The 18,129-nt window shown below is 42.7% G+C and overlaps 1 protein-coding gene across 2 annotated transcripts in view; it reads left to right on the top strand.

The window, feature by feature from the left end:
- KLF12 (Kruppel-like factor 12) overlaps positions 1-18,129 on the top strand; it is a 171,012-nt gene that overhangs the window by 80,451 nt on the left and 72,432 nt on the right. For both annotated transcript variants that reach the window (XM_010575255.1, XM_010575254.1), the window contains exon 3: positions 2,869-3,406. In XM_010575255.1, coding sequence (XP_010573557.1) covers positions 2,869-3,406 — 538 coding nt within the window. The remainder of the gene's footprint in view (positions 1-2,868; positions 3,407-18,129) is intronic.

Here is an 18,129-nt window from a genome sequence, read left to right as displayed (position 1 = left end):
GACAATTGACTCTATCTATGGAACAAGTACTTTGTGTGGCATCAGCTACATAAGGGTTTGGGGTTCTTCCTTACTCTTCCTGTAGGGGGCCTGATGCTGCTTGCTGCAAAGGCAGGTGGGACTGCGGGGCAGACTGCACTCTGTTTGGTGATGGACTGCTTTTGAGGTCCGCGTGGATCCCTTGTGTCCAGTCCCAGAAGTATCCCCGAAGTCAGAATACTCCTTTGGAGCAGTCTGACATGCATACGCTGGGTACATCAAGTCGCCAGTGCCTTCAGAGCACTTCAGGGTGATCTGAAGAGCAATGGAGGACAGCAACAGTGGGGTAATCCATCCTTCAGCTCACAGAGTAACAAGTTGTGCTGCTGAGGCAGGTGGCATTGAGTCAGCCTGAAATCTGCCTCTGGCACCCAGGCGAAGCCTGGAAGTACGTCAACAGGGAGGATTTCCTCCGTGGCACGTTTATCTGCCTCGTGGATGGAGCTGGTGGTTTGTACTGCTTCTAGATGACCTTTGCCCAGCCATGTGCACAAGGAGATCCCTCATCTCCCTCGTATGTGAGCTGACCCCATTTATCCCCCTTCTCTCAAACGTAGAAGATGTTCCCTTTGGCTTTATGAAGATGTCGGTATGGCCTGTGCAGGGTGTCCCTCTCCATCTTGCCTTCACTCTACAACCGATCTGTTTAGTTCAGCAGAACCAGTCTGTTTGCCCATTCCATATATAAGACTTGACAAGATTTGACAAATTAACTACTTGTGCCATGTATGTTTATGGTTTTGTCTTTGTCACGGAACATATGGTATGCCTAATGCGGAATCTCAGTATTGACAATAGCCAGGATAGGGTGTTTCAGGGAAGTTACCAGGAATCATCACTGGGCAATTACAGGCAGTTTTGCCACCTTGAGGAAGAGGTTTTTGTAACCTTGTCACTCTTAGGTGCTTATGCACTTTGAAAAGTAACCTGTTCTTCACTCTGTGTTCTTTTTTAGCTGGAGGACTTCCCATGGTCTTTATAAAGGGATTTTTTTTGCTTTTGTTATTTGTATTACAGCAGAACAGCAGGGTCCAGGGGGCCAGATGAATTGGGGTCCCTTTGTTTCAAGTTGATTTGTGTATGAATAGAGGAAGAGACTTACTGTTCCAGAGGTGTTCTTGCTTTCAAATAGGGGAAAGTGTCAGATCTAAGAACCAGTCTAAATCAGCTGAATAGATGGGATCTACTAGAACATCTCATCTTTCAGCGTGCCAGGGATAATATCCACTTAGGCTGTTATTATTACAGTTTTTAATATTAGTGTTTCTGTTTTCCTTTTGCAATAGAACTCTGTTCTGTGATGAAATTTGGCTCTGACTCAAAACCAGGAGGGTTCTCCATGAAAATATTTAACATAGCTGATTATAAAAATCCCAAAGTGAATTCATAGCTCGCTTGATTGTTAGCTTATTTAGAGTAGATGAACTAAAATATTTGTGGCTTAAATATTTCTGACTTAATATTTTTAGATACTTAGTAAATACTATAATCTAGAGATTGAGAGAATGCATTTAGAGCTGCTTAGGTACCATAAAAAGATTGCTTGTTAGATCTGTATATGGAATAATTGCTTTGGGTCAAGTGAGATTTGAAGTAGCTTGGCAAATGCTTTTTATTGAGGTTGGTTTTCTGTACTACAGCACATAAGCGCGTGTGTGTGCCTGTAGAGAAGCTCTGCTGCAGTGCAGTGCCATGGAGGTGCTTAGCTGAGAGCTGTGCTTTGTCTTACTACCAGATTATTGATGGGCATTTCCTTCCTTGCTCTGCCTATTGAAAATTACTTGAAAAAACATTTTTAAAGAGTAGTTATTAATGAAGTACTGTCAAAAAGGAAAGATATATCTAATGAGCTTCTCTAGGGATCTATCTTTGGCCTAGCATTATTCAAAAATTCTATTAACCTCTTTGATGATGGAAATAAGGAATAAAAGTATAAAAATGGCAGTTGGCACCAGTCTAGAATAAATTTAGACCAACCAGCTTTGAAAGAGTTGGTCTAAAGAATAAAATTACTTTGCGAAGTCAGGAAAATTGTTCTTAATTAGTATGGAAAACAAATTAAAAAATTTATAACAATGGGGCAGGCTATCTAATGTGCTAATTCAGAATAATGAATCGCTGGAGCCATTGCTGCCTGTAACAGGGCAACCATACAACCTGACTTGTAAGTTCATTAGCAGTAACCATGCAGAATGCAAAAAGTCAAACATTGAACTGAAAGACTGTGTTTAGCATAAGGCTTCTGAAAGCTGGTGTGGCCAAAACTGCAAGGATCACTGCAAAGAGCAAACAAGAGTGCTAAGGCTTGTTCTTTTAAAGCTGACCTATGAGAGAAAGAAGTAAGATCTGCCTAGTCTAGAAGAAGGTAGACAAGTAGGGGGAAATTACAGTCTTCAAGCACGCAGGAAGTTTGAAAAACAGTGGTGACTGGTTTGTCTTCATGTCCATTGGAGATGACACAAGAGAGTAACGCTGTAGCTTAAAGCTAGATGTTGGGGAAAAAACATCCTGTCAATATAAATAGTGAAGATATTAAAATTTTTGTCACTGATGACGTTGCATAGTTGCAAAGAAACAGGGTGATTTTGTACAGTTAATCCTGCCACCTTCTAAGAAATGGGAGTAGAACTTTTTTTTAATATTCTGTTGAAACTGAACATATCTGTGATTTCTAGCATGATTTGTCCTTTAAAATTGTGAGCTGACACAAGAACAGGAAACAAATCCTGTGGTTTTTATGACCAAGTTGTGTGATGTGTGTTAGCAACTGGGTGTGCAAGTCATCTTTAGCCACATATGTAACTATGTCCCTTTGTCCTTCCTCAACAGTCTCCAAACGTCCACAACTACCCAGATATGGAAGCTGTACCCTTGTTACTAAACAACATGAAGGCAGACCCCACAGAGGATTCATTATCTACAGACCATTTCCAAACACAGACTGAACCAGTGGACTTGTCAATAAACAAAGCCAGGTCGTCCCCTACAGCAGCTTCATCTTCACCAGTTTCCATGACAGCATCAGCCTCCTCCCCTTCTTCTACTTCTACTTCTTCTAGTCGGCCAGCTTCATCACCCACAGTAATAACATCGGTATCCTCAGCGGCATCTGTACCGTCAGTATTAACTCCAGGTCCTCTTGTGGCCTCTGCATCTGGTGTTGGAGGCCAGCAGTTTTTGCACATTATCCATCCAGTACCACCTTCAAGCCCCATGAACTTGCAGTCCAACAAAATGAGTCACGTGCACCGTATCCCCGTGGTGGTACAGTCGGTACCTGTTGTCTATACAGCTGTGAGATCACCTGGGAACATGAACAACACTATAGTAGTACCACTGTTGGAGGATGGGAGAAGCCATGTCAAAGGTAAGATGGAACCAGTTTTGTGCATCTGTGGCATCTCTAAAACCACTCTTGTATGGGGAAAATGTAACAATGTTATAAAGCTGTTAGTTTCCAAACTTGCTGTTGTTTGCTGAAAAGACATACAAGTTACACTATCGGGAGGAACCTTTAAAAGTCTTATCCCAGATGCTCTTTAAAATAAATAAAATATTTTTATAAAGATTGAGGTCAGCAGTGGTGCTAGATGCTCAGACAACTCGTGGCAAGTTTTGTCCTGAGAGGAATAAATCCCTCCCCAGAAGCTGAAGTAGGACAGCAGAATAGTGACAATATATAAAACATCATAGATGAACATGGAAAACTCACCAGGTGATACAGATTTGGCAAGGGAAGGAATGTCAGAGAAATTGTTTCCATGCAAAGAGAAAGCAGTCGCTGGGCTGTAGGAATGCGCGGAGGAAAGGCTTTTGGACCAAAGAGTGGTGCAGATGCAGAGAGGTAGGTTTTATTAAGCTCAAGGAGTGGCAGTGCAATACTTTGAATTTGGTTTCTTCTTCCAGATTAAACAGCAGAAGGGAATGAAACCACACGGAGTGTATATTTTGGGAATGAGTTTTGCAGACACAGGACCTGAGAGGCACATGGAGGTGTGAAGGGAGGAAGAAAGCATGCACCAGAAGGACAGATACACTTGTGGAGAGGTGTCCAAAGAACACAGATAGGGGAGCTGGAGAGCAAGAAAAAATGAGAACATAACAGTTACTGAGGGAGCAAAAACTTGTTAGAGTTGGTGACATGATGGGTGGAGGAAGAAAAGAGAAAACAGATGTGCCCAGATACTTTGAAAAACATAGCTTTATAAAGAAGGCATTAGTGGCAGAGATGGGAACATGAGGAAAGGAATGAAAGGGACTCATTTCAAGGTTCATAGTTTATCGTGTGTGAGTGAATGAAATGTAGCTAATTTTCCCCTGAAATGAGGTCTATGTTCCTATGTCTCAACAGGCTTGGACATAGGAAGCGAGCTCACAGCTGATCTGGGTTTTGGTTTAAGCCTCAAAATGACAGTTTAAGAAGTTTTATTGCACTTCATACAGTGATGTAATTTTAGGACTTTGTACTGTTATGTCAAGAAATGATGAATGAAAGCAAAACTTTTCACCATGTTGTCTGGGAAAAAAAGAAAAAGGAAATTTTTAGTCTGCATTTTGATTTTGGAGCTTTGAGCGGCACCTGACCTTGAGCTCATCCAGAATTTTTCCTGTTTGTTTTCTTTTCAAAGGTGCTAGTTGGCTCTGGTAGTAGTCTCCTCTATAAGAAGCACCTCCTCATCTTGTAAAACTGGAACTTTGCTACCCCAGTTTCATCGTCAAAATTCCAGAATTTAATGTGCCATAGAGATTTCAGCCCATGAGCTCCGGGTCTTCTGAGCTGCCCTGACAATATCGCCTTTGTGCTGTTATTGGCAGAGATCATTAACCAGCCCTGCAGCACCTATTAATGTACAGCTGAAGAAAAAGAAAGGATTAAGCGTTCTTTAATTTTTTTTTTTCTCATCAGTTGTACCCATTTTGCTATCACTGATTCTTTTGATATAAATGTTCAGGTTAATTTGAATACATACAATAGAAGAATAATGGGCAACAATCCACTCTAGGTAGTTGTCTTTTCTCAGCTTTTGCTGGAGTGTGTTTTTCTTTCTTTAATGCAAAACAATATAAATAATAAAATGCAATGATATTGCACAAATTAACTGATTAAGTAAATTTCATATATGCACAGACTAACTTCCCTTCAGTGGTCAGCTCTCATGCTGAAAACAAGAAATAAACATAAACAGATGCTAACAGGACATTGCTGTCAAATTGAATTGGTTGCTAATCCTTTACCACCTGAAGGAGAAATGCAGGTTCGGAATCATGTAGAGTCACAACTTTTAACTTTTACATGAACATTGGTCATTTTCAGAGACAAAAAAGTACGCACTCTGAAACAAAGTTGATACCCAGATAGCATTGGCAGCATTTGTCGCATGTTCTCTGTGTTGTTGCTGCTTTGGTGCTAAATCAGAGACCGTGTTGATGATCCAAGGGTGTTGTTGGGAAGCACTTAAAGTTGTATTTTACATTAGGCTGTGTCTAAGTCCTTTTCACTTGAATGAGACTTGGGCACTTTCCTGAACAGAGATACTTCCAATGCTAAAATTAATGAAAATTACATCAGACTTCAGTTTAGACCTCTCATGTTTTTCTAGATACAGGTACTTAGGGGAAAGATGCAAGAAAGGAGTTAGAAAGGTTTTTTCCTTGTTATTCCCAGTTTTATTTTCCTCATGCTGAATTTTCCTCTTCCATCCAGGTTTGACTAGAACCGTTTCATTTTTAATTCTATTGCAAAACCTTCTTAGGTCACCACCATCCCTCTAATCCTGCCTCCAGGCATTTTGCTTGGGTGGCTTTCTGCTTCCCCTGATGCTTCCTAGTCCACCTTCCTCTCTCTCGGACAAAATTGTCTCCCGGCAGCTGCTTTTCTAGGCAGTTCAAGCAAATACTTCTTTCTTCATGTTCTGTTTGAATTCTCACTCCCCTCCAGCACAAGAAATCGCTACCTCTTCTGTTTCCCCCTCTTTTTTTATTTTTCCATTTTTTCTAGTCCTTCACATCTTGCTGACTGTTCTTTGAATGCCAGTTTCAGCAGCTCTACTTCATCTCTCCATCCTTATCTGTTAATATTTCTAACCCATACTGTCATCTCCTCTGCCACTGTGCATCCTTCTCTGTGGCATCATTCATCCTGGCGTTTTCCGTTGCACCTTCCTTCAGGAGAGTCTCAGATCTCCTTTTCTGCCTCCCAATGTGCTGCTCATTTCTGCTCTCTGTCCTGCCTCCTCTCTCCTATTTTTTACTTGCAAGGTTTCCTGTTAAATCAAACCCTTTCTGCAGCATTGAAAACCAGATGGGTTTGCAGAGAATTAGCTCTTATATGTATAAGCTGCTGGCAGCATCCCGTCAGGTCCTGTGCCACATGCTGTACCCCAAGGGGGGCAACGGGAGCCCAGGGTATCATGCTACAAAAGCACCCTTCTGTCAGATTGATGCTTTTTGCAGGATAAAAACCTCTCAGTTCACCTAGTGTAAATCAAAATCAGGATCGAAGCATTTTTAGGAATCTATTAACAACACATAATTAGAAGGTAATCAGTGGACGATATGTTCAGTATCGGTAATACAACACTAGCCATTTACAATGTCTTACCAAATTCCTACAAGTTTCTAACACTGTTTGGTAATCCCACAACACTGACATAGGTGCACACACACACACTGTTACGTGCGGAGTCCCCTGCTGATCGTGGACCTTCCCCTCCTGACATCCCTCTGATGCACCCGCTGGGGAGGCGGCACCCCAGGGAGACCCCCAAAGTGGGGGTCTTGTGTGCTGCCCCACACTGCCAGCCCAGCTGTGCAAGTTGCCCCCTACAACCTAATCCTTACATTATTTCATGTGCACAAAGTGTTGTAATGTGTTAGGGCCGTTGGGGCACGGACAGGACGGGAGCCAGGCACAAGTCCCCGTGGGCACCGTGGGTCCGGGCTGCACCCTCTGCCACCCCCTACAATGTGGCAGAGATGAAGTTCACTCCCTTCAGTGGTCACCACTGTTGTCTTGCCATCCAAAGCCTTAAAAAGCACTTGGAGATTTTTTTCTGCATGGAGTAGGTGGTGACCACTAGACATTATTATACATTAAAGTATTCCAGAGCATTAAAATGCCATGAAAAACTCTTTCCTTGCCTTTTTTACTCCTGGTTCAGCAATGGTGAGGATTGCTAAAAGGTGTAATTAGAGGCACAGCAGGTAGCAGCACCTATAGATAAGGTTGCCTGATAGTTTCCGTTAAAACCCTGTCTTTAGTTGCTCAAAGTCTGTCTATATGCTAACCATTTAGGCTAACATTTTCCATGCTGCATGTCTGCCTCAGGCTATTTCTTTTTTCTTTTTTTTCTTTCTTTCTGAGGAAAGTTTCAAGAGAAAAACTATTCCACTCTTCCTGAGACTGAGCGTAGAGAAAAAAATGTAGCATTTTCCATGTTGAAAAATTTATTCCAGCTTTTTTCGGTGAAAAGCTCTAGAACCTCTGTGGTGTTGTGCCATGAACCTCAAGTTTGGTTTGGACCATTGTCTTTTTTTTGTCTTTATAGGCAGTTGCAGAAGCCAAGCCAAATTGGGAGATCTGAAAAAAATATGAGTCCCCTTAAAGGGTAAAGCAAAAAATATTGTGGCTGGGAGAAAGCATGGGAGGTTGGAAGGGGCTGGGCAGTGGGGAGAGGGGCAGGATGGAAGGGAAGGGGGAAGAAGAGGAGGGGTGGTGAGATGGCTACGGATGTGTGAACATGTTCAGGAGGAAAAGTGGGAGAGGGTTGGAGACAGAATAAGGGGGAAGAAGCAAAAGGAGGGTAGAAGAGTGATCTGGGCAAGGTGAAGGGGAACAAGGAGAGGCTCAGAGCAGACAGGAGCGAAAGGGCCTGCCCTGGCAGCATCATGTTCCCCTACTAACTCTGGTCCTATTAGCCTGAGTCTTTCCACTGCTTTGCTTTCAGAAGATATCCTTGAATACTACTGGCAAATCATGTCCCTCTAGCAGCAGATTTTGCCAAAGATAATATCCTTAAAAATTGTTTTCTGTAGTTCAGAAGAGTTATTCCATTCACTGAAGGGCCTTTTAGAAGCTCCCTCCTGATAATGGTGCACCAAGGACCTGTGCAACTTTGGTATTTCTGGGGTTTGGGGTTCAAGTTTTTGGGTTCTCGCTCTTAAGGGTTTTAAAGTTTTCAGAAGACACAACCACTTGCAAATTCCAGTAGTCAGAACATTATAAATTTAAATTTGTTGACTGAACTTCATCTGCTTCCGGTGTACGTAAACATCTGTAATGACATTGGTGTGGACTATTTTTATGATACTATGTCTGTGTATAGACCTAGCAGAAATACACAGATTGTGTCTTTTCACAGTTTACACATGCCATATTCCTCATTGTGGAGACATTATTAAGGAGTAAAGGCAGTACCTTTTGCTACAGATTTTTCTGTAACTTAGAACAGGTGATACCACTAGATTACATTATCCGCTTCCCTTGGGTTTTTTTTTAAAGTATAGCCTGTTATTTCTGCCTACTGTAAGGTTTATTCCACAAAAGTAAACGCAATTTGTAGCACAAAGCTAGAAATTTAGAGAACCGTTCCATATGTTTAAAGGTCAGATTATATGGTCTCTTTGTATAAATTATGCTATGGAAGAGACTCTTAATTAAAACCAGTAGTGTTGCCTTTTTTATTTCATGTGAAGTGATTATCCTTTCTACATTTTAGTAGATGGTTATTTTGGATTTGAGTTGTATTGAGGCGGAGAGTTTCTACTTTAGCCATAATTTTTTTTATTGTTACGCACAAAAATCTTTTGCAGCTGTATGTATTCCAACCTGTCCCACCTCCACCCTCCAGTCCCTCAAAGTGTTGAATCTCTCTCCCCATTTGCTTGGTTCGTCTGGAAGAAGTATTAGTGGTTCTTGGAAAAGAGAAGCAGGTTGGCAATGCCTAGCCAGGAAGAGGAAAGGCTTACGTTCAGGGTGGGACCTGTGTTACTGGAGATGGTGCATATATTTAAGAACTAGAGTAAATAGTAATTCTTGCCAGAATGGAGAGTTAAAACACAGGTTACAAGATATGCTGTGGAATTTGAAATTGAGAAGGAGGTTGCTTGAAGACAAAGTAGCTTGGGTTAACTGTGGGGAGTCCTATAAACAGTGTTCTACTTAAATCTCCAGAAAAGTCATATTTCTGGTGACTCACTAGTGACATGCTTAGGTTTTTCCACTATAGAAGCACATGCTCTTTTAAGATTTATCAACAGTGGATTTAACATCATGTATGTTTTTTAACTAGGAGCAGATCTGGGGAGGGTAATGAGGTAGATGTGTATTCCAACTTTTATTTGTGAAGCCTAGCAATAAGGAGGATGAGGAAGTCCTTTTTGACGTATCCTGAGTCCGTGCACCTTTTGGAAGCTGTTAATTCCTTGTCTTCTATGCCAAGAATGCCTCTGGTCCTTCAGCTCTGTACCGTCACCAGGGCTGAGCTTTGATCTAGTTGCCTTTATCCCACAAATTTGGATCCAGCAGAAACACATGCATAAAACTTATCATTTATTTTATCCCTGCCTTGGGTTTTATTGTGCCTTAGACCAACCTGCTGAAAACTTTCTGGTGTCTAAAATCTCTCTAGACTGTTGCAGTGTGTAAGTTGCAATCTGCTACCATTTTGTAGTGGCTTTGCAATATTTTATTTAATATTAAATATATTCCGCCTTTACTGTTTTCCCTGTTTACTTTTGGTGATAGAGTACTTGTATATTGGATGCTCAGTGAGATATAAATCTCAATAGTCTCAGCAGTTTGTTTTTTGTGTAGATGAGGTCTCATGGCATTCAAATACCTTAGAAAGAGAAAAGTCCTTTGCTTAACAAAATGGTGTTGTATGTTTATGTATACAACCCAATAACAGAGATGCTTAAATATGTGCATATATTACATCCATGCAATCACTCTCACCCCTGTATTTCTCCACACAGCTATTCTTTTACAGGTTTATGGCAAATTATTTGACTGGTGAAATGATTTTAAATATTGCCTTTGATTGGATCATAGCAATTAATATTCTCTGGTAGATTAGTTACACTGGCATTCAGTGCCAACTCCCATTCTCTGTGAACCATAGCCATGCTGGGTGCAGTTAACTGCTCTAGCCATATAGTCCCATAAAATCTCAATAAAATCTGAAAACTGTGGAGTATGGGTAATCTTGCTATAAATTGTAATAAAAATTACCCCTGTAAGACTCTATATTCTGACAATTATGTTCATGGATACTGCTGCTTTGTACATAAAGTTTTATGAAATAAATCGACCAATTCTGCTGCCCTGACCAGACACCAAGCTGTTTTGATTAAAAATCTGATAGGTGCACTCAGAGCGTTTTCCAACGCATAAAGTGCTTATAATGAACCTTAAATAGGAAGAAAAATGCCATATATGTGCTTCATATAGTATGGACCAGCTTAGGAGGAGAAAATCATGAGTACCATCATTCCTGTGCATTTTGTTAGGTCCATAAAGCCAGGATTTGGCTTCCTAAAACACGTTAAGTAAACCTGAGTATAACACTTAATCTGTGAGGGCATAATTTCAAATAGCTCCTGTACCTCTGCGTCTGGAAGTGTTGCTTCCACTGTTAAAAACACTCAGCAGTCTCTCTGATGTTCTCCTTTGATGTTCTCCTGCTGGGGAAATCCATGCTGGGCTCCTGTTCTCTAAAAAAACTGCCAAGAAGGGGGATGTTCAGTTGCTTCAGATAGCAAGCTACGGTGTGAGGCTGGGCTTGCACGGTTGTAAAACCTGTTTTCCAAGAGTAACCGAGAAGAATGAAGATGAATCGGTCCCTCTACTTGGCATTTGATCCACCCAGATGCATTTTTTCATCAGAGGTATATGAAACAGTGGCAGTTTAAGAAAGAGCAAAAGAAGTCTGTGTTGGCCACCAGTTTTCTCCTTGGAATATTTCTGGTACCAAACTATGCCGTATGCCAAAAGTATAGACCAAAGTTACGGTTTAGAGACTACAGTATTCATAACTGTTGGCAGATTATTGGTTTTAATGGTGATTACCGTGTCCCCCTGTGAATTACTTCTCTTCCAAATTTGCCCACTAGGGTCCTGAGGCCAGAAATCATTTTCTTCAGCGTTGCTGCTAGGGACTGAGGCACCTTGTTGGCATTAAGCAAATAGTGGCAGGCAGGGAGAGAGTGGGAGCGAGTGAGGTCGCGCAGTGCTGTTGCCATTGTCCCATCTTCAGGCACTTACTGAGATCCCCTGGACACTTTTGCTCCTTTCCCAGAACACCAAGTCACGACAGAGTCGCATGGCAAAGGCTACTCCCCTCCTCTTCCCAGCAAGGAATGGGTCCACAGTGGCTCAAGGGGGCACCGAGCCACTTTCCTTTTCCAGGGCTGGTGCCCCAGCACCCGGCAAGAGGAGGGAGGTGGGCTCACACTGCTGAATTCTCCATGCAGTCCACGGAGGCAGGTGGGCTCAGCACCCTGAAGGCACCCATCTCCCTCTGCCGGCTGTATGGAAGGGTTGGGGTGGTTTTATTTGCAATGCAGGTGCCTGAAGGCAGGAGGGGAGAGAGGCTCTTCCCTCCCCTCCCACTGTCACCCAGCTCCTGAGGTCCAGGGCTCCGAGGGAGGATGGGGGCTGATAGAAATGTCCTGTTAGGTGCTGTTGGGATCATTGTGAGTGGCAGATTATTGTTATTAGGTTCAAACTACTTCTTTTGCAGTGTTTCTGACGCTGCCAGATTAATAGCATATTGTGCTAGGTCATGAGTGCCATAAAATTTTCTTAACCGTATTTTCCAATACTATCCTTATAGGAGTTTGGCAGCAAATGTCACTTTGTTACTTTAGTCCTTCGTGCTCTGCAGACACACAACCTGTGTAACAGCAGTACTAATGAGATTCTTGTAAATGTTAATTTTGGGGTGTGGGATAGTATTTAGTTTTCCATTCCAAAGGGAGGTAAGTGCAAAGCAACCATTGCTTACAGCTAATCTTCTTTTACCTGCTGTATGCCAGCATACACCGGAAGCAACTGGAGAGGAGTTTCTGAGAAGGACATTTGGCAACAGCAAACATGACTCTTTTCAGCTTGTTTGAGGTACCTCACGTTTCTTCATAATTTAAACTTCCATTGCAATAAAAACCTCTGGCTATGTTTGCGAGAGCAAACACGTCACCCAGGCGTGGATCAGAACCAACAAGGCCAGAGGGGCCTCCCCACCATCCAGGCTGACGTCTCACCTAGCACAGGTCTTGGCGTTACTCTCCCTGCTGCAGACCTGTGTAACCCTGCTTGTGGCTGGCAAGTCTAGTGGGTGGATATCAGGGTCACTTGGAAATCCCATCATGAGCAATCATTTTGATTAGTGGGTTGAATAGTAGGCATCCTTCAGAGAAAGCAGGGTGGGAAGTTTAATCGGTGAAACAGAAGCAAATGGTCTCTGAATTTGGAAATCCTTTCAAAAAGCAGAAATAGATTTTTAATTATTTTAAGAGAGCAACTAAGTGTAATTCAGTTTTTATTATGTTGTGGTGTATCAGCAGGCCTACATGCATGTATGTTTACAAAGTTATTAGCAGAGAAGTTAATTTAATGCAGAAAACTGAGGTATTAAGATAAAATGAGCCAGAGGCTTCAATATTTCAGGATGCTGAAATTTTCTCTCTCTGCATTCACACCAGCAAGGATCATCTCATAATGAGTCATTTTGGCATTAGTTAATACTACGTCGCTTAGCTATAAAGAGAGGCAAAACTCCTGATGGTTACTTAGTTTTCTCCTGCTCTTAAATATTTAATTCATCTTTAACCCAAGGGGCTCAGATTTGCCTTTAAATCAAAGATAGTGTGTAGATGTGAAACTACTTCTAGTGGGTCTTTGTGAGCCTACTGAGGGGATGAGTTTTCATCCCTTTCACTCACAGGGAATTTGATTGGATAAAAAAAAAATCAGGTTGAGTAAGTGGTGATAGCAGTATGTTAATGTATGACCCTTTTCACCCCTGAGAGGGCCCAGATTCAGGCCACCTACTACAGGCATCCAACTACAGGATTTTTGGCGGTGCTTGGCCTTGCCCAACCAGGTCAGAGCACTTGAGCTGCGTATCCCTAAATAATGGCTGGAAAGAAATGAAGTGATTAGGATATAGTTGGGTGGAGCCTGAATATGACAGACGGGAGACAGCATTTACCCAACAGCCTAGTAACCCCAGCACTTGTGTGAGAAGTGAGGGGTGGCATGCTGGGCTCTCGTCAGCCTGGAGAGATTTAAATCCGCAGTCCCCCCTTCCCAAGAGATGCCCCCATGCAGACAGGAGCACAAGTTCAGGGAGTGGAGAAGGAGAAAAATACCCTGATGGCGTGGCCCTGTGCTCAGGTTATTCCCCTGGGAAGGTGGGGGCTGTGTCCTGTCCCAAGGGGTTCATCTGCCCTTAGCAGGCAGCAGGCTGGATCCTTCCTGGAGATTTTGCTTCCATGACATGGCTAATCCTGTACTATGTCAAAAATCACACAGCCATATGCCAGAAAGAAGAAATTCAATCAGTGCTCATTAGAAAGTTCCTGTGCAAGTTTAAATCTGTTCCAGAATTGTAGAAGGGACAATTTTGTCCTGAGAAACAGGATCAGGTATTGTCTGGCCCCCCCAGCCAGTATAAATTTTAAAGCCAAGAAGCTGTTTAGTTTGATAGAAATAGAAGCAAGCTTATATCAGATCCAGATCAGATTTTTTCCTACTGGAAACTGACAGTTGGCAGATACAATATTAATGATTATGGTAGACCAAGTTCTAGAGTATACAGGCTGGTATGCATCTTACATGAGACCCATTTGCATGTCTTACCTTAAAACAAGTGCAGAGAGTGAATTTGCTCGTACAGCCAAAAGGGAAACTCCTTTTTGGTACAGTTTGGCAAAGGGAACATTGAGAAGTGATTGCATATATGTACATGCATCAGGAGCAATTCTCTGTACTTTCTTTAGCAAAAAAGGATCACTCTTTCTCGAGGCTAACAGGGATAGAAAGCGACGTGGCCACTTGCAGCCTTCAGCACTTGCAGATGTTCTTAAATAACGCCCCTGGCTCACCAGTCTTTTCAACATGGAGTGCTAACAGCTTGCTTCTCTGGCTCCTGTGCACTCTTTCTATGACACCTTTGTCCCACGAAAGCAGGCTCGACTCTTTCTTTTTGCTTGCCTCGCCTTAGCCTCATTCACACCTCACAAAACCACCCAATAGCTCTATCGGACAAATCTTGCCTTTCAAGAGGAGTAGCAAGGGCAAGAAAACCAGCTCATTTTTACGGCCTGAGCTTTATTAATTAAATGTGTCTGCCTGTGATCAGGAGGACTTGATTCAGTGACCCAGCTGGATCCCTTCTGTACCCGTAGTCTTAAGTTCAAGGAAAAGCTTGGTCATCAGAGCAAGGTATAGCACAAAGTGAGGTTAAAATGCACTGGCATGTTTTGTGGGCTCTTCTCCACCTTGCTTGCCAATCACTTTCCATTGCTCACTTGTCCTCCACCTTTTTCAACTCATTTGCTAAATTATCTCTTGCCTGCATCTCTTCATTCTTTCCAGTTTGATGTTCATTAGGCCAGTAATTACTCTTAATTCAGTGTTTATGAACTGCCGCTGGTATTTATAAACCTTGGTGCCAGCAGTTCGACAGTTGTTCTTAGATGTCCGAGAGAAAGTCAAAGCTGTTGACGTAAGTAGGAGTCATGAACTCTGAATGTACAAAAATCCTGCACTGCAGTTTGCACACTGTAGTGAGTGGTAAGGAGGAGATATCTGTTAGGCTTTCAGCCAGTTGGTTATTCACATGGCTCATTTGGGGGAGGAGAATAGCTTTAAAGTCTGTTTTTCCCTGCAGCAGCTGCAGCCATGCTGATGACAAAACAGGGCAGTTTACACCAGCTGGCAGCGGCAAAGCTCAGCCTCCTGGTTAGTCACGTTGGCTCTCCAGTGCCTCAGCCACCCAAGTCTGCAAGCTGAGAAGAGGTCACAAATGGCGAGGGAGACAAAAAAGGATGTATATGTGGGCCGATATTAAAAAATAAGGGAATAATCCCTAGATCATGCTCTAATTTAATTATCATCTTTAGTTAGGTTCACTGCAAAAATATAACAAAAAATGTCCTTGAATTGCCCACCTTTGAATTTGCCCACTGATACGTTTCTGTTCCTCGCCTTTTGTTCTCACCATGCTCATGTGTCGCAGCACCTCGTGATGTTCTCAAACGTTGGCATCTGGTGGGGCAAACCATGCCCAGTGGGCCAAATGATCCCTAGGTGCGAAAGCACAGCCCCATTGGCAACTTCGTGGCTATGTTAGGAGTATACAGAGTAGGATTTAGCTTGCCAAGCAGAAACAAAAAGAAGGTAGTTGAGAGTTTTCATCCTAGCCCATTCCTCTGGTAATCTAAAACCAACACTAAATATCATAGGAGTCTCAGTAATATCTTAAGAGCTGGTAATCTGCAATAATAATGAAACAACGTGGCTTATAAAGAACAAAAGTATGTAAGATTTTTCATATACATTTATACTGTCTCTTTTTATGTAGGTGTATTCACGCTTAAGTGATCAAAATTGGTGTATAATAACTGTATTACAGACTGAATTATGTAACAACTTTTGTGATTTCAAGTTAGGCCTAGGTTTAAACGTTAAGAAAGTTTCTGAGCTAGCTACTTAAAACTTTTGCTGTAGTGCAAGTCAGATTAAGCCACAGTTAATACAAAGTATCGCATACATAGTTTTTTTGTTACAATTTTAATTTTATTTACAAACATGAGCTTTCAGAAAAGCATCTTGTATAGCAGCATTTAAATATCGGACAGATACAAACATATAACTTCTTGTAACGAGATTGACTTTAAGAAAAACTGAAGTAATGAAGTAAGTAATAATAATCTCATACTTAAAGTTGCTTTTAAGAAGGAACATTAGGGAACAAGGCAGAAGTAGTACTTTTTTCCAGATAGTTGTCTGGGGCTAAATCAGCTGACTAGATGGTTCAGTTTCGCTTAAATCAAATACTAGATTATCCCTAATGTTCAGGTACGCATTGAATACCATCACATGTAAGTGGTGATTTTAAGAAGTACACTCAGAAACAATTAAATGTTTTGAACAATTTCTAAGTTGCTCTACATTTGTCTCATGCAGGCCATTGTTCATTGTCAACAGTCTTTGCTTTGATAAGTAAAAGGTGTTTTCTTTACCATACATGAAGAAATAATAAGCAGTCCAAATGTAGCCAGTATTACTGAGGCACCTGAACTGTGCAAGTAGGAAGTCATACTGTACATCTGTAAATGCACTGCCCTTCCAGAAGGGGTTGTCGCATCAGCTTACTGAACATACTTTAATAGTTGTTTTTTTTTTTTAATGAAGTTCTTTAACATAAAAAAAAAAATGCAGCTGAAGGGTAGTTATAATCACTCACTGTTCTTTTACTCAGAGGTGGTTCACAGCTAAGACATAAATTAAAATTTAAGACCAGCTTTCCCTTGAGTCATCACTCATTTGGGGAGTGCTTTCTTTTCAAGAGCCCAGTTATCCATCAGTGCTACTGTTATGGCTGCACAGCTCCTGGAGTTTCTACAGCCCTCCCATTTTTCAGTGTAACTCAGTCACTTTTCTAGAGTTAGTGAACATGGTAACATAAGAAACATGGAAAAATGGGAAATTTAACTGTGACTTTTGGAGCCGCTCTGTAGCTGTAGGCCCACTGAACTGTTCATGGTCTCTTAAGGAAGCCTGTCGTACCTGTTGTCCAGGGCTGTGGTTAGCCAGAGTTGAGTAGGAAAGACAGCTACCTTTCTGGAAAAGCACGTCGCAAGACCCAGGAAGTGTCCTGTCTCTGACACTGCAATACAAGAAAGCACAAGCTAAGAAACTGCAGCAGTTAGGTCTTTAAATAAATAATCTTGGATTCCCCTATTTCACCTGACCAAACAAAGTAAGCACATTTTTAAACAACTCTCTTCACCCGTCTTTCTCCTTCCTGCTCCTTCCTTGCAGGGTCAGGCATCTCTCCAGCTTTGATTTTTAGTCCAGCTGCTTTCAGTGTCTCTCAGCACCTATTAATCCTACATGGTATTTCATGAGTGAGGAGGAACGCCTCTTTCTCTACATGACCTCTGAAGTTTGTCTCTGGGTCTGTCCCCTGACACAAGCAGCCACCACGTCCTCTCGGGACTATCCCAGGTCACACTTGTGCCCCATAGTCCCCCCCACGCCCATCTCTGGGTTTCCTCCCCCTGCCCATATGCGGGTTGTGCTTTCTTCCTTTTGGAGGGCAGCAGCCAGGATAAGAGGGAAGGCAGGTAGCCTACCTTTCTGCTCTCCTCTCCTTTCTTGTCTCTTTTTGGCACAAAATGTAACCCTGGTGGGTTGATCTTGGCCGGCTGCCAGACACCTACCAGCCACTCTTGCACTCCCTCTCCTCAACAGGACAGGGGGAGAAAATAAGGTGGGAGAGCTCATGGGTCGAGATACAGACAGGGAGATTGCTTACCCATTACCATCACAGGCAAAACGGACTCAACGTGGGGAAAATCAATTTAATTTATTGCTAATTAAAAGTAGATTAGGATGGTGAGAACCACCCCTGAAATGCCTTTTCCCAGGCTCAACCTCCCTCCTTCATTCCCAGCTCCTCTCCCTCTCCCTCCCAGAGCAGCGCAGGGGGATGGGGAACGGGGGTTTGTGGTCGGTCCCTAACAGCTCCTCTCCGCCACTCCTTCCTCCTCACGCTTTTCCCTGCTCCGGCGTGGGTGCCCCACGAGCTGCAGTTCCCGTCGGGAGAGCCCGATCCACGGTGGTCTCTCCGTGGGCTGCAGGGGAATGAGTCTCTGCTCCACCGCGGAGCACCTCCTCCCCTCCTTCTCCTCTCCCCTCCGTGTCTGCAGGGCTGTTTCTCGCACGTTCTTCCTCTCTCTGCCCCTGTGACTTTTTTTGGCCCTTTTTTAAACCTGTTTTCCCCGGGGCACCCCGGCCTTGTCTGGGGGGCTGAGCGGTGCCCTGGGGCGGGCGGGTCGGAGCCGGCTGGAACCGGCTGG

The sequence above is a fragment of the Haliaeetus leucocephalus genome, unplaced genomic scaffold (assembly GCF_000737465.1).
Source record: "Haliaeetus leucocephalus isolate CR32 unplaced genomic scaffold, Haliaeetus_leucocephalus-4.0 Scaffold462, whole genome shotgun sequence".
NCBI lineage: Eukaryota > Metazoa > Chordata > Aves > Accipitriformes > Accipitridae > Haliaeetus > Haliaeetus leucocephalus.
The sequence above is the reverse complement of the archived record's forward strand: the minus strand, read 5'-3'. Positions and strand labels throughout refer to the sequence as shown.